Raw genomic sequence first — 17,499 nt, 5'->3', positions numbered from 1 at the left:
TTTGAAAGGGGTTGTGTTACTAAGTGTCGGAATGTAGAGGGCGTGCTTAGATGTTTGAAAATATAATTTTATATTATTTATTTTATGATTATTAATTTTATATTATTTATTATTATTATTAATTTTATATTATATTATATTATATTATTATTATTATAAATACTTTTATATTATTTATCTTATTATTATTATTATAAATACTTATTAATAATAATAATAAAATAAATAATATAAAATTATATTTTCAAACATCTAAGCACGCCCTCTACATTCCGACACTTAGTAACACAACCCCTTTCAAACATGTGGTCAGCTTCTGGTCAGTTACCTCTTTATTTCTTTGTGAACCTGATGATGACCGAAGAAGGTCGAAACGTTGTTCGCTCCTCTATGTAAAATATTTTCTCAACCCAAACGAGCCGTTTTTACATATATATTTCTCTACATGTGAGTTTTATCGACATCACTGATTATTTAGCAGCATTCTGTTACTCTTCCCACAAAAATTTTTTTATTTAATCATTAAAACTCAAAAACAGGCTGCAAAAGTCGTTTAAGTACTGCCACCAAACTTCTCATAGTTAAACAACATTGCTGTAATCAGTTGACATTTTATCAATAAAAACCAATAAACAGTGATGTTTAAAAATCCTCTTATTAAACTAAATTATTTATGAAGAACAGTTTTCATTCGTGCCAGTCCTGAAATATGCGAAAAATACTATAAACAATGTTAATGTTTTCTTTCTTCTATTAGGGTTAAAAGTGATAAACTAATAACAAAGGTTACCGACCGAGAATCGATATCCATGTCTTCACAACGCTACGTTTGACTCCTATGGCTCAATGGCAAGTTTCAAGGCTTATGACGATAGGAAGGAAGGTTATAATATAAAAACATCTGTTGGATCTTTTTGTATCTATAGATTTCCAATAATCAGTTTCAGATATTTTGGAGACTTTCAAATAGTTTTAATTTATATGTCTATTTCTTTTAGTATTATGTATTAACAGTCCTTACAAATCACGTTTCACATTCGTATATATATATACGAGGACTGTTCAAAAAATACGCGGACTGACGTCATAAAACAAAATGTACTTTATTTAGAAGTTACAGGTCTGGGACTCCTTCAAAGTACTCTCCTTCCTAACGCACACACTTATCCCAACGGTGTTTCCACTTGTTGAAACAGTCCTGGTACGCTTCTTTTGTAATGTCCTCCAGCTCCTTCGTCGCATTTGCCTTAATCTCGGGAATCGTCTCAAATCTTCTTCCTTTCAAGGGTCTTTTGAGTTTGGGGAACAAGAAAAAATCGCAAGGAGCAAGGTCAGGTGAGTAGGGGGGGGGGGAAGAACAGTGATCGAGTGTTTGGCCAAAAACTCACGAGTTCTGAGGCACACATTTCGCAGCAACGCGGTGCATCTTCAATTTTTCGGTCAAAATCGCGTAACAAGATCCAACTGATATCCCACACTCTTCAGCAAGCTCCCTGACAGTCAGACGTCGATTTGCTCGCCCCAGGGTGTTGATTTTGTCAACATGTGTGTCGTCAGTTGACGTGGAAGGACGTCCAGGACGCTCATCATCTTCAATGGACTGTCGACCATCCTTAAAACGTTCATATTACTTGAAACATGCCGTACGCTTCATAGCAACATCACCGTAAGCCGTGATAAGCATAGCAAAAGTTTCAGTCGCAGATTTTCCAAGTTTAACACAAAATTTCACAGCACGTCGTTGCTCCTTCAGGTCATTCATTCTGAAATCCGCCAAACGAAAAAATCGCACTTCACTTAAAACCGCGTAGCTAATCCACAAATAAAGATATCTGCAATCGGGAAATGGCGTCGTAATCAGCTGATCTGTGCGAACCTAGCGACACCAAGCGAATTCCCCTGGAACCAACTGGAGCCGCGCAATTCAAACAGTCCGCGTATTTTTTGAACAGCCCTTGTATATTTGATGAAACTCATCCGTATTCTTACTAATTCGATTTACACATTGATGAGTTAAACACCTGAATAGTTTTCATATCTGTGTGATTTTTGCTTTCTTCAGTGTCATTCCTTTTATATTGAATACCATTTTTAACTCCATGTGTGACCATAAGTGCAACAAAAATCGGTTTATTCTAAGGTTTTTTTTATCTTCTCCTGAGTATGTCATGGGTAGGTGAATAGGACGGTCAATTCGAAATCAGCACAGCGAGGGCTTGAACCCCAGTCATACCAAACATGCTCGCTTTTTCAGCTGTGGGGGCATGATAATGTGACGGTAAGTCCACAAATTTGTTGGTAAAAGAGTATCCCACAAGCTGGCGGTGAGTGATGACGACTAGCTGCCTTCTCTATAGTCATACACTGCTAAGTTAGGGACAGCTAGCGCAGATAGCCCTCGTGTAGCTTTGCCCGAAATTCAAAAACAAACAAATATTTATTTCTTTCATAACGATAAAGAATATGAGAAAACATAGGTTCAGAGTAAAATATTTTACACACGTGCCATTGTATAAATGTTCTCTTTCTGTTTTATAATGTTCTTTATAACATTAATTAATTTCCTCTCAGAACTGTACATCACTACTGTATCTTATATCAGTTCTTCCTGAGAATGTTTTGTTTTGATACTATGTTACAAACTTTCGTTTTGCTATAATATTCTATAACAATATATCACCTTCTGTCGATGTTGTTTTAACATTATATATGTTATTACTTCATCTCGTTTCGATATTGTATAACATTATGTTCTCTTGTTGTATCACAATGTTTAGTTTTGTTTCAGTACTGGATAACGGAGCTCTTTCGATGAAAATGTTAACTTTTTGTCTTGGAACTGGAGTTAGCAAAACTCATAAATTGTTTTTCAAAACAACAACGAGCACGTTTTATATATGTGTGTGTATTTTCAGAGGGGTTATCGACTTGTTTACTTTTCTGAGATGTTTATAACCACAAACTTGTGTAGTGGGGTCAAATATCCAGGGTAAGGAGTAATTCTCTGTCTTGTTAACTTGTTGAGATGCTCGAACTTTATATTGGTGAGAAGTTTTAGCTTTTAAACCTGTCTTTTTAATATATCTATTTCACATTGCGTTGTTATCTCTTAGTCCATTACCACGCTTGACAAAGGAGTTACTTTATGTGTTTATGTTTTATATGCTTTTCTAAATTAGGTTTGTTATACTCCTAACAGAATCACTGTTTTCTATACGGTTTTTCAATGTTTCTGCACTCGTTAACATTTAGCTTTCCTTGTTTTTTGGCCTGACATGGCCAAGTGGTTAAGGCACTCAACTTCTAATCTAAGGATCGTGGGTTCGAATCCCCGTCACACCAAACATGCTCGCCCTTTCAGCCGTGGGGGCGTTATAACGTGACGTTATATTCGTTGGTAAAACAGTAGCCCAAGAGTTGGCGGTGGGTGATGGTGACTAGCTGCCTTTCTCTAGTCTTACACTGCTAAATTAGGGATGGCTAGCGCAGATAGCCCTGATATAACTTTGCGCAAAATTCAAAATAAACCAAACCAACCTTGTTTCTCACAATCTGATTTTCCATTTTTAGAAAATTCTTGTTTGCTCTTTCATTCACTTGATGGCGACCACCTGACGGTCAATGTATCGTGCCCTATGTTAATAATAGACAGAATGAGCATCAGCTGTCTTACTTTCAGTCTTGATTGTTATTATGTATTCCTAATTGTTTCCCTGGTAACTATATATTTTTACTTAATCTCCTGAAGATGAATGATATTTTTTCTCAGATAAACACCTCAAAAACGTTCCTAAAAACATTTAATTTAAAACCGGTTAGAAAATAAATTCTTTTTCCAGAATGTTTTCCTTTTCTATTTTCCCTTTTTTTACGATTGAAAGGACCTATTTTCTTTAACTAGTTATATGTGTATATTCAGATAATCCTTTTATTTACTAAGTGTTTTTTGTTATTGTTGAGTACAAAGCTACATAAGGGGCTGTACGTGCTCTGCCCACCACGTGTATTGAAACCCCATTTTTGCGTTATAAGCCCCGAGAATTGTCGCTGAGACATTGGGGAACAATTACTTGGAGAACTATTAAACGACTACTGTGTCACAAGTGTTGCATTCACAGTGTCAGTGTCTAGCTAGATGCAAGCAATGTGAAAGCATTCCCCATAGCAAAAAGTCGGCGGCTTTGTTCTCGAAGTTTCTGTACTCTCGCGTGTTTGGTGCGTTTGAAAATGCCGTGCATCATATCTGTAAAGTAGGCAATCAGACAGGGACATCCTGTTCACGTAGCAGCAGCAAACACACGCATTAAGAACACGTTGACCAAGCACGTGCAATACAGAGAGCAAACGTTCGCGTGTTTGTTGGTGAATAATATTCAGCAATACTGCATTTTAATTACCTGTCGTTTTAATGCCACTTTGATATTATAAATGAAACTTTTCTTGTTAATATGTAATAGATAAGCAGGTAAAGAGTTTAAAACGTAACATGACACCTACGCTGCTTATTTTTGGAAAATACTAATTAAAGTCTTTTCATTTCCTTAAATTCAAAGGTCAATACTCCAACAGTCAATATTACAAGTTTTCTGTGTATTAACAAAGATTAAACTGTTATACAATATCTTTTATAAATATATACGTGAGTAATTTAAAGGATAGGTTTGACAGTAAGTGGTCCTGCAAGTTCGAAAAGCCTCGTATTTTATTGACAAAAATTTCATTCAGATATTGATAAATATACAAATATATATCGAGAATCAATACGATTTTTATTTACTTGCTCCACTTGATGTTTGCATAATTCGGACATATGTACCCTTTCGTGACTTTGTTTGTATGTTTCTGATGCACATGCTACACAACAGAATAACTGTGCTTTTTCATCACAGGTATCGAAACCCGATCTGTACCTTATAATCACACACACTTACTGCAGTGCCACAGGGGGAAGGGGCTCTGTGACGAAGACCTTTTACACCCATTAGTGACTGAAATGAGTGACATGTTAGTAACTTAGCTAGGGGCGAGAGTACTCTACTGTTCATGACTTAGCAGGATGATATATATATATATATATATACCCTACTGTTAGTGACTCAGCTGGGTTACATGTCTACCCTACTGTTAGCGACTTAGCTAGATGATATGTGTACCCTACAATTAGTGACTTATCTGGGTGGCATGTATTCTAGTATTAGTGACTTAACAGGATGACGTGTACCCTACTGTTAGTGACTTAGCTAGGCGAGGTGTGTCTTACTGTTATATAGTTAGTTGGGTGAGGTGTGTACCTTACTGTTAGTGACTTAGCTGAGTGACATACGTACCTTACTGTTAGTGACTTAGCTGAGTGACATACGTACCTTACTGTTAGTGACTTAGCTGAGTGACATACGTACAATACTGTTAGTGACTTAGCTGAGTGACATACGTACCTTACTGTTAGTGACTTAGCTGAGTGACATACGTACCTTACTGTTAGTGACTTAGCTGAGTGACATACGTACCTTACTGTTAGTGACTTAGCTAAGTGACATACGTACCTTACTGTTAGTGACTTAGCTGAGTGACATACGTACAATACTGTTAGTGACTTAGCTGAGTGACATACGTACGATACTGTTAGTGACTTAGCTGAGTGACATACGTATCTTACTGTTAGTGACTTAGCTGAGTGACATACGTACCTTACTGTTAGTGACTGAGGTGTTTCTTCCAGAATTTCACGTTTCCAATCTTATTTCAGTGTTTCAAAATTTTTAATACAATTCTACATACGTGTTAACTCAAGTTTTTACTAATCTGTTTACCCTAAGAACTTACTCTCAATATAAACCTATTTTTGAAACAGTGATAGTTCATTCAGTACCTTCTCTTTAAGCAGACTCCAAGTATTTATTTTACTCGAACGTGTGATTAAACGTAAAAGATTACAATTACTGCATTTAAAGTTCAAAACTATTATTTTAATACTAGTTTGAATTCTCTCTTGATTCTAACTTGCCTTTGAACTTGTTCATTTTTCCCAACAACAGTTTACATTCTGTGTGTGGATGGTTATTAAGTCTCTTCTGTTTTTGTTATAGTGAGAAATACAGAACTTTTATTCACCGTAATTATTTCTTTTTTATTTCTTCAGATTATTTTTAACTGTTTTTTTCAATTATGGACATCCCACGTTCTGATAGTTTCTGTAGATTAATTGATAAAACATGGCTGAAGTATTGGTGGCCTTTACCCCAGTCAGTCATGGAAAGGTTAGGTAATAGTTGGGTAATCTTTAATTACAGTAAGGTATAGGAAGTTTGGCGGGTACGTACTGGAGTACCACATCTAATCACGGAAAGGTCGAAGGAAAACATAATAGGAAAATATTTTATCTCACGAGATTACGAAAGTTAAAACGCTCCACAATGAAGAAATTTCTCACCCCAAAAATTTACGGTAAGGTTGAAAATATTCAAAATGAAGGGATTTATTCATTCGATTATGGGAATGCTAAGGGAATGGGTGTTAACACCATGTTTTTACGGTACATGAGAATGATGCGAAAATGACAATTCTCGCTTATAGAAATATGAGTAGTGTACAAGTAGATATCACCAATACGTTTTACATGAGTAGTGTACAAGTAGATATCACTAATATGTTTTACACGAGTAGTGTACAAGTAGATACCACTACTTGACGTTTTACACGAGTAGTGTACAAGTAGATATCACTAATATGTTTTACACGAGTAGTGACAAGTAGATACCACTACTCAACGTTTTACATGAGTAGTGTACAAGTAGATATCACTACTCATATGTTTTACACGAGTAGTGTACAAGTAGATACCACTACTCAAATGTTTTACACGAGTAGTGTACAAGTAGATACCACTACTCAACGTTTTACATGAGTAATGTACAAGTAGATACCACTACTCAAATGTTTTACATGAGTAATGTACAAGTAGATACCACTACTCAAATGTTTTACATGAGTAGTGTACAAGTAGATACCACTACTCAAATGTTTTACATGAGTAATGTACAAGTAGATACCACTACTCAAATGTTTTACATGAGTAGTGTACAAGTAGATACCACTACTCAAATGTTTTACATGAGTAGTGTACAAGTAGATACCACTACTCAAATGTTTTACATGAGTAGTGTACAAGTAGATACCACTACTCATATGTTTTACATGAGTAGTGTACAAGTAGATACCACTACTCAACGTTTTACATGAGTAGTGTACAAGTAGATTCCACTACTCATATGTTTTACATGAGTAATGTACAAGTAGATACCACTACTCAAATGTTTTACATGAGTAATGTACAAGTAGATACCACTACTCAAATGTTTTACATGAGTAGTGTACAAGTAGATACCACTACTCATATGTTTTACATGAGTAGTGTACAAGTAGATACCACTACTCAAATGTTTTACATGAGTAATGTACAAGTAGATACCACTACTCAAATGTTTTACATGAGTAGTGTACAAGTAGATATCACTACTCAAATGTTTTACATGAGTAGTGTACAAGTAGATACCACTACTCAAATGTTTTACATGAGTAGTGTACAAGTAGATACCACTACTCATATGTTTTACATGAGTAATGTACAAGTAGATACCACTACTCAAATGTTTTACATGAGTAATGTACAAGTAGATACCACTACTCAAATGTTTTACATGAGTAGTGTACAAGTAGATACCACTACTCAAATGTTTTACATGAGTAATGTACAAGTAGATACCACTACTCAAATGTTTTACATGAGTAGTGTACAAGTAGATACCACTACTGAAATGTTTTACATGAGTAGTGTACAAGTAGATACCACTAATATGTTTTACATGAGTAATGTACAAGTAGATACCACTACTCAAATGTTTTACATGAGTAATGTACAAGTAGATACCACTACTCAAATGTTTTACATGAGTAGTGTACAAGTAGATACCACTACTCAAATGTTTTACATGAGTAGTGTACAAGTAGATACCACTAATATGTTTTACATGAGTAATGTACAAGTAGATACCACTACTCAAATGTTTTACATGAGTAGTGTACAAGTAGATACCACTACTCAAATGTTTTACATGAGTAGTGTACAAGTAGATACCACTACTCATATGTTTTACATGAGTAGTGTACAAGTAGATACCACTACTCATATGTTTGACATTTATTGGCAATACGACAATAATAAGAAATTTTTATGAATATAAAACGTTTCCACGAACTAGTATTTTGAATGAGATTAAATAACATGGTGATCAGAATAGATTTGTCAAGTTGAATATACATTGTTCTAAATATAATTTCATATTATTATAAATGAAATTCCACTGTTTCGGTTATATCGATATTTTCTCTGTTAACAAAAGTTTTCTGTCCCCTGTCTGTATGCACTGCATTATTTATATTTCTCTAACGTGAGGCCACCTGGACTTAATATGCTTGTGGGAGGTGATTTGAACTGTCGCAGCAACTGAAGAGAGGTCCTTCTTAGCAGTCTAACAAGTTCCTGGATTTGGTATAACGCAAGTGCTTTTAGCTGAGTCTGAATGATATAGAGTTTATCGTGGAGTATTCGATTTTTACCGCGGTTCTTGTACAGCTGCTCCGCGACGAGAATGCGATTCGGCGTCGGTATCGATTGGCAACACATCGTTGTTGAAATCGCGCAGGACGTAACCTTCATGACTGAGTTTCTCAGGTCTACCGGACCAGCTCGGAAGGTACTAAGTGTCTCTTAAATTAAGCCTGCTCTAACTGCGTATTTTAGGACGTGATCTCACTAGTTTCACATCGTACGTTTATTTGGTTAATATATATACATATATATATAATTGATAATCCAAACAACAGAGTCATTGGGTGTCTTGAAAACGTGCCAATTTCTCTGCGTACCATAGTTTACTGATTCCAAAAATGATACTAGTGTAGGCCAAGTGATAAACGGGTTATTTCCTCTGGCGGTCTGCATGCATGTAGCGTCATCTTTGAGCATTTTTATCAAGAAAACAGTATGGAAGATAACATGGCGCAAAACTATCTCCCGGAAATAAGATTTGAGGAACCAGAATCGGAAGAAACAGATTCGGAAGAAACGGTTAAACCGGGTTTTTTGACTCTCCCAATTATTCCGGTTCCTCGTCGACGGCATTCCTGGATGTGTGGGTGAGTCCTAATATCATTAGGTATTAGATGTGAATGTCGTTCGCATTATTTACCCCGATATAATCAGCGCTAAGACAATTTACCTCTAACCGTCTCTTTCACAAACCAAAGCTGTTTGAAACATACAAGTACATCGTGTGGTTGTAACAATATTCCCTTCCCTGATAACTCCCTTTGTTGGTAATGTCGTGTTTTGAGCACGGCGTTATTCTTAACAATGGATGTATTAGAGAACTGAGCTATTATCACTAGCTATTAAATAAAATTTCTATTGTGTAACAATTTGAGGTTGACAGTCTATAGAGATCAAATTTAAGTTATATGTTTCTGAATATTTAATTCGTTGACCTATAGAGAGACAGAGATATTGCAGCAGTCGCTGTTGTGATATATATATATATATGGTTGTTCTTCCAGTGGCACGACGGCAAGTTTGCATGCAGGCTTACGAGGCTATAAATCAGAGCTCAATACTTGAGATGGGCAGAGCACAGATAACCCATTGTGAAGTTTTGTGTTTAAGAATAATTAATCAAATCTATAATTATAGGACTATTGCAAATTTTGGTTGATTTTCATAGTTCTAGAGCAATCTTTTATGATGTTTATATTTTTGAGCGTTTTATTTAAATAATTTGGCTGAAATTATACAACGATAATCGTCGGTGTAGTTTTGAGCTAAACCATACAATACCTAATTATAATTATTAAAATATATCTGGTGACATTTTAAATTCCTAAGTTGTGTTAACTATGTGTCTATGTTTTAAACAAATTAAGTAAACGACAACAAAGACCCAGTAACTGAAGTTAATAGTACTTGTTTACCATGATGGATTAAGACCCTCAACCTATTCAGTGCCGTAGACGAGATAACTCGTCCAAGCCGATCGGTAACACAGTGTCACGGACGAGTTAATTCGTTCTCAGTAATACCTAACTTCAACTCTAGATGTCAGTACCATACATGCATTTGACCTACTTACAAAATGTTTCACTTTCGATCCAAAATGGCGTCACGAAAAAGTTACAAAATGAAGAAGCATTAGAGTTGTATTGTAGCAGCTGAAATACTTGGCAGTCAACAGGTTAAACATCGGATTTTGGTGGGCAGAGCACCGATAGACTTGTGTTTAAGAAAATCCAACAAACTAACCAAGTGTCACGATTGAATTATAGGAACCTGTTACATTATGTGTAGTGGGTTCAGCAGATAGCCCCATGTGGCTTTTCTATAAGAAAAAAACGCACCCACACCCACTATGTATATCTGCTTTAATTTATAATTGTAGTAACAATAAAACATACAGTCATTATACGTTCACTTGGCATAGACAAATTAAAAGCAAAATTTATAAAAGTTATATAATGTATATGCATTCGAAATCATAAGTCTAAATCGAAAAACAAACTCTATTTGGTATACAAATTTACAAAAATTAGAATCGCTGTTAACGAAACGTAATGGCGTTTCTTTTGTTGCAGGCTCTACATTATATTTACATACCAATAGGTGTTTAGAGTAAAATCTATTATTAATTTCATAAACGTTATCACCACGAATTTGCGTCTATTGTTTGCATTCGTTAGCATTTAATAAATATTTAGTGCTTTGGGTTCATTCTTTCGGTAGGAGACGTGTAATCGTCACTGGTTTTAAACTCCTAAACATTTGTGTTTACTTGTTTCAGAGGAGAGCCACGTTGGGTTATCTGTTGAGTCATTCTCCGGGACTCGAAACCCGAATCTAAGAGCTGTAAGTCTATAGATTTGTCGTCGTTCCAATGGGGGACCACACTCTTGTCTTAGCTGGGTTATTAGCAACAAATTACTAGTAATATTCTTACATCGTCTAAAGACTATGCAAGTTCTAACATGGCTGAAACTGAGAAAACAGTTTTAGAAACAAGCAGTGGAAACGAATATAAATGGGTATATATTACCAAAATAAATTAAACATTTCAGAGATACGTTGATTAATTTGTTAGAACTACAGTGTACAAAGAGAATGGAACTATGAGAAAGACCGTATATTGCGTCTCTCTAAAATTTCAGCAGTAACTCAATTAAAACGAACCCCAGAATATATATACAGAAACGCAGAATGGGGTTTCGCTAACAGGTTTCCGGGGGGTTCACAAGCTATCTGCGTCAACTAGACTTTTTTATTTGTAGGGGAATCCTTGAGGTGTCTGAGAGGCTCACATATTACCTTCGTTATGAGCTATTAAGAACTGTTTTGAGAAATATCATTTTTTTTTCATCCTTGTAAAGATGAGGGGTGGAGTCATAACGACCAAAATCCTGATGCAGGGGGGTCATCTGGCTGAGAAACATTGATATAGATGAAGTCAAATCAGCACAAGAACAGCTAAAAGAGGTTAAAAACATTGATCTACCTGAAAATAGATTCAGAAAACCTGGTATATGACGTGTGAGTGACATCAGGAATTTGTAAAGCCTAAAGAAGTACATGAATGAAAAGGACGATACGTTATGAACTAATAAAACAAATATTCTGTATTGGGAGACTTCAGTGAAGGTTCTGTGTGGACATGAAGTAAGTAAAACAGTGGAATATGATGATGTGTCTATAACAACAGTCGAGAGAAATTATTGTTCTACTGGTGTAGATGTCAAGGTTGTTGGTATGGTAGCGAAGGAACAGTATTACGCATATTGGTGTAGATATCAAGGCTGTTCGTATGGTAGCGAAGGAACAGTATTACGACATATTGGTGTAGATGTCAAGGTTGTTCGTATGGTAGCGAAGGAACAGTATTACGACATATTGGTGTAGATGTCAAGGTTGTTCGTATGGTAGCGAAGGAACAGTATTACGACATATTGGTGTAGATGTCAAGGTTGTTCGTATGGTAGCGAAGGAACAGTATTACGACATATTGGTGTAGATGTCAAGGTTGTTCGTATGGTAGCGAATAAACAGTATTACGACATATTGGTGTAGATGTCAAGGCTGTTCGTATGGTAGCGAAGGAACAGTATTACAACATATTGGTGTAGATGTCAAGGCTGTTCGTATGGTAGCGAAGGAACAGTATTACGACATATTGGTGTAGATGTCAAGGCTGTTCGTATGGTAGCGAAGGAACAGTATTACGACATATTGGTGTAGATGTCAAGGTTGTTCGTATGGTAGCGAAGGAACAGTATTACGACATATTGGTGTAGATATCAAGGCTGTTCGTATGGTAGCGAAGGAACAGTATTACGACATATTGGTATAGATGTCAAGGCTGTTCGTATGATAGCGAAGGAACAGTATTACGACATATTGGTGTAGATATCAAGGTTGTTCGTATGGTAGCGAAGGAACAGTATTACGACATATTGGTGTAGATGTCAAGGTTGTTCGTATGGTAGCGAAGGAACAGTATTACGACATATTGGTGTAGATATCAAGGCTGTTCGTATGGTAGCGAAGGAACAGTATTACGACATATTGGTGTAGATGTCAAGGCTGTTCGTATGATAGCGAAGGAACAGTATTACGACATATTGGTGTAGATATCAAGGTTGTTCGTATGGTAGCGAAGGAACAGTATTACGACATATTGGTGTAGATATCAAGGTTGTTCGTATGGTAGCGAAGGAACAGTATTACGACATATTGGTGTAGATGTCAAGGTTGTTCGTATGGTAGCGAAGAAACAGTATTACGACATATTGGTGTAGATGTCAAGGCTGTTCGTATGGTAGCGAAGGAACAGTATTACAACATATTGGTGTAGATGTCAAGGCTGTTCGTATGGTAGCGAAGGAACAGTATTACGACATATTGGTGTAGATGTCAAGGCTGTTCGTATGGTAGCGAAGGAACAGTATTACGACATATTGGTGTAGATATCAAGGTTGTTCGTATGGTAGCGAAGGAACAGTATTACGACATATTGGTGTAGATATCAAGGCTGTTCGTATGGTAGCGAAGGAACAGTATTACGACATATTGGTATAGATGTCAAGGCTGTTCGTATGATAGCGAAGGAACAGTATTACGACATATTGGTGTAGATGTCAAGGTTGTTCGTATGGTAGCGAAGGAACAGTATTACGACATATTGGTGTAGATATCAAGGTTGTTCGTATGGTAGCGAAGGAACAGTATTACGACATATTGGTGTAGATATCAAGGCTGTTCGTATGGTAGCGAAGGAACAGTATTACGACATATTGGTGTAGATATCAAGGCTGTTCGTATGATAGCGAAGGAACAGTATTACGACATATTGGTGTAGATGTCAAGGTTGTTCGTATGGTAGCGAAGGAACAGTATTACGACATATTGGTGTAGATGTCAAGGTTGTTCGTATGGTAGCGAAGGAACAGTATTACGACATATTGGTGTAGATATCAAGGTTGTTGGTATGGTAGCGAAGGAACAGTATTACGACATATTGGTGTAGATGTCAAGGTTGTTGGTATGGTAGCGAAGGAACAGTATTACGACATATTGGTATAGATATCAAGGTTGTTGGTATGGTAGCGAAGGAACAGTATTACGACATATTGGTATAGATATCAAGGTTGTTCGTTTGGTAGCGAAGGAACAGTATTACGACATATTGGTATAGATATCAAGGTTGTTGGTATGGTAGCGAAGGAACAGTATTACGACATATTGGTATAGATATCAAGGTTGTTCGTATGGTAGCGAGGGGAAATATTACAATAACTTGGTTCTTCATGCATACACTGTTGATTATTTGTACTTTTGTGCACTGTGTTTTTGATACAAAAAACAAACTGGTAAATTACCTGTGTTTTAACATTGTGTTCTTGACACAATACTGATAGAAACAATACTGGTAAGTTACCTATCGTTTAACATTGTATCATTGACGCAATACTGGTAAGTTACCTATCGTTTAACATTGTATCATTGACGCAATACTGATAAGTTACCTATCGTTTAACATTGTATCATTGACACAATACTGATAGAAACAATACTGGTAAGTTACCTGTTGTTTAACATTGTATCATTGACACAATACTGATAGAAACAATACTGGTAAGTTACCTGTCGTTTAACATTGTATCATTGACACAATACTGATAGAAACAATACTGGTAAGTTACCTGTTGTTTAACATTGTATCATTGACACAATACTGATAAGTTACCTATCGTTTAACATTGTATCATTGACACAATACTGATAGAAACAATACTGGTAAGTTACCTGTTGTTTAACATTGTATCATTGACACAATACTGATAGAAACAATACTGGTAAGTTACCTGTCGTTTAACATTGTGTCTTTGACACAATACTGATAGAAACAATACTGATAAGTTACCTGTCGTTTAACATTATATCATTGACACAATACTGATAGAAACAATACTGGTAAGTTACCTATCGTTTAACATTGTATCATTGACGCAATACTGATAAGTTACCTATCGTTTAACATTGTATCATTGACACAATACTGATAGAAACAATACTGGTAAGTTACCTGTCGTTTAACATTGTATCATTGACACAATACTGATAGAAACAATACTGATAAGTTACCTGTGTTTTAACATTGTGTCCTTGACACAATACTGATAGAAACAATACTGGTAAGTTACCTGTGGTTTAACAATGTGTCCTTGACACAATACTGATGTAAACAATACTGGTATGTTACCTGTGGTTTAACAGTGTATAACTTCTAACACTTTAGCCCTCTAGTGATTTTTATGGATATTAATTGTGAATGTTCATAATGGTTCCCTTGACCACATTTACAAGTTATAACACACTAAATAATAGACAAGTTCAATGTGAATTATGAACTAGAAGTGAATTTTCTCTATAGTTTCTACATCAACCATAAAATTGAATAATGACCTAAGTGTTCGCTCTAGGTGTTGGTTCTCCCAGAACAATTACTTTTAGTATTAATATATTGTTTCATTCTATCCTAACTGTTACATACAACATACTATATTGCTCTCTTTCGTAAGTAAACTAAACTTACTAAAGCACTGGGGACATCGCCGAATAGAAATATACCAAACCTCCATATGTGTTAGGGTATGTGCGTTTTACAAAACCAACGAAACGTCTGTACCACGGAAATCAACGTTAAGCAAAATCATATTGGAGAAATGAATTATTATTCTCAGATAATGAAGTTCGGTAAGCGTCTATAGCCAGTTGGACTAATTATGTTATTTCCAGTTTTAAAATTCTTTATATCTGTATTTTCCGTAGTATATTTTATATTTAACGAGTTGTTTGTGGCATTGGCATAAATAAAAACAGAAATATACAATGACAACGTGAGTGAAATAATGCGTACGCGTACTTAAAGTAACTAATTGTCTGACACGTGTGACTTTTAGCCTGACAAGTGTAAAATATGATCTTACGAGTGGAATTTATGGTCTGACATGCGAAAGTTATAATCTTATGGGTGTTGTTTGTTTGTTTTCTTAGAGTAATGCCACATTGAGCTATCTGCTGAGTCCACCGAGGGGAATCGAACCCCTGATTTTAGCATTGTAAGTCCGAAGACTTACCGCTGTAAGTAGCGGGGGACCGCTTACGGGTATAAATAATGGTCTGACGAGTGTGACAATTAATCTGACACGTAAAAATTACGATCTTACGAGTATGACTAATGGTCTGAATAGTGCGAACATTCATCTTGGTAAGACGGAGATTATTAATTGTCACCTGTACTTTCCCTAAGTTTTTAAAACAGTAAACTTAGAGCTGTTTCCAGAATATTCGTCAGGATCAATAGTCGTGTATCACAAACGGTTATGGAGTCCGTTAGAGACAGAAGATGTTGGAAGTGTAGGGTTTCACGACGAGAGATTAATCACGTAATGGTAGAAAATGAGAGTATTTAATGGCCTAACATTTATATATATATATATATTTGCATGATTGTAGGGTAGGAGACACTAGCTCCACTTTCCGGAATTAACCATTGTTCTATTTCTTTACTTAAACAGAGATTACAAAATATTCATGTTAGTGTTAGATAATTAGCCAAGTATGTTAGAAGACACTCGTGTTAGTGTCAGATAAATGGCTGCTTATTTCCTTATTTATACAGACAGATGAAAGAAATTGTGTATTGTGGTACAAATAGGTACCAAATGACGTTTTTAATAGATGTTGAAATGGAACACTTTTTAATAGTGTCACAAAGTATTGCTACATAGTAATATGGACAAATGACATCGAATGTGTATTGGGGTATAAGCGATATCCAGAAACGTTTTGAATAGGTGTTGAAAAGGGTCAATTTTAGTATTGTGACACAGAAACACTGTCTAGTTATATGAAAAAACTTAGACATCAATGTAATTGGATAGTGAACTGACAAAATATTTGATTTGTATAAGTCAAGGGATATGCATCATTTTGGGTTTCAAGATAGGTTTAGAATTTTCAGCCGGTATTGAGGTAACTTAACAGAGATTCAACTTTATTGATAGCTTGTTAAACAGAGGAGAAGTGACCTTGTGGAGATTATATAGTGCAAAATGTGACCCAGTACTTTAGATGTTAAAATAGGCCAGACGTAGCATTCTTTGTTAAGAATTAGGCACAAAGCTACACAATGAGCTATCTGTGCTCTGCTCACCACGGGTATCGAAATCCGGTTTCTAGCGGTGTGAGTCCACAGGCATACCGCTGTGCCACTAGGTGACGTGTAACCTTTAGATTGAAGTGTCGTGCTGAACATAGAATTATCCAGAATTCGGAACGTGAAGTTGCAGAACAGTCTCCGCACTAGTAACTGTAACTGCTTTTCCCGTTTCCGGTTGAAAGAGCTGGACAAAGTCCCTTGTGGCGGTAGGTGGTCCTGAGTGACCACCTTCTCTGTGGTTCCTAGCTTAAAACTAGGGTATCATATTCCCGATCACAAGTAGTTCTGTGACGTGGCCAGTTTGGCTCACGTGCACATATTGTGTTTCTAAGTTGCAACTTTTATTTTCCTGTCGGTAGTAGGCACTAAAAGGAAAATGGTATTCGGGTTTTCCTGTATTCATGGCGATACAGTCAACCAGTCTATATCTGTAAGTTGTCCGTGAACAGAGTTAATTATAAATTCACCCTCATGAAAGTGACAGCTTACCCCTTGTACATAAGTATTAGATTAATTTCAGTTCACAGAACAAACCTTTTAAAGATAGTTTTAAAGTTAGATAATACGAGGACACGTGTTGTGCTGGACAGGGCATTACAAACAAGACATCTAGCAACATTTGTGATTTTGGGTTGTCTAAATTGATTTTTAAGGATATTTATAGAGGAAGGAAACTCGTGAA

The 17,499-nt window shown here is 36.0% G+C and overlaps 1 protein-coding gene across 3 annotated transcripts in view; it reads left to right on the top strand.

Moving 5' to 3' along the window:
- Positions 1 to 17,499, top strand: part of LOC143257201 (3',5'-cyclic-AMP phosphodiesterase, isoforms N/G-like) — a 425,601-nt gene that overhangs the window by 166,029 nt on the left and 242,073 nt on the right. Inside the window, exon 1 of one of the 3 annotated variants that reach the window (XM_076515575.1) lies at positions 8,941 to 9,195. The exons of the other annotated variants lie outside the window; for them this stretch is intronic. Coding sequence (XP_076371690.1) covers positions 9,044 to 9,195 — 152 coding nt within the window. The 5' untranslated portion in view covers positions 8,941 to 9,043. Of the gene's footprint in view, positions 1 to 8,940; positions 9,196 to 17,499 lie in introns of those variants that run through there. 3 annotated transcript variants of the gene reach the window in all.

Source organism: Tachypleus tridentatus, chromosome 7 (genome assembly GCF_004210375.1).
Source record: "Tachypleus tridentatus isolate NWPU-2018 chromosome 7, ASM421037v1, whole genome shotgun sequence".
In the NCBI taxonomy this organism is placed as follows: Eukaryota; Metazoa; Arthropoda; class Merostomata; order Xiphosura; family Limulidae; genus Tachypleus; species Tachypleus tridentatus.
This window is presented reverse-complemented; position numbering and strand designations above follow the sequence as displayed.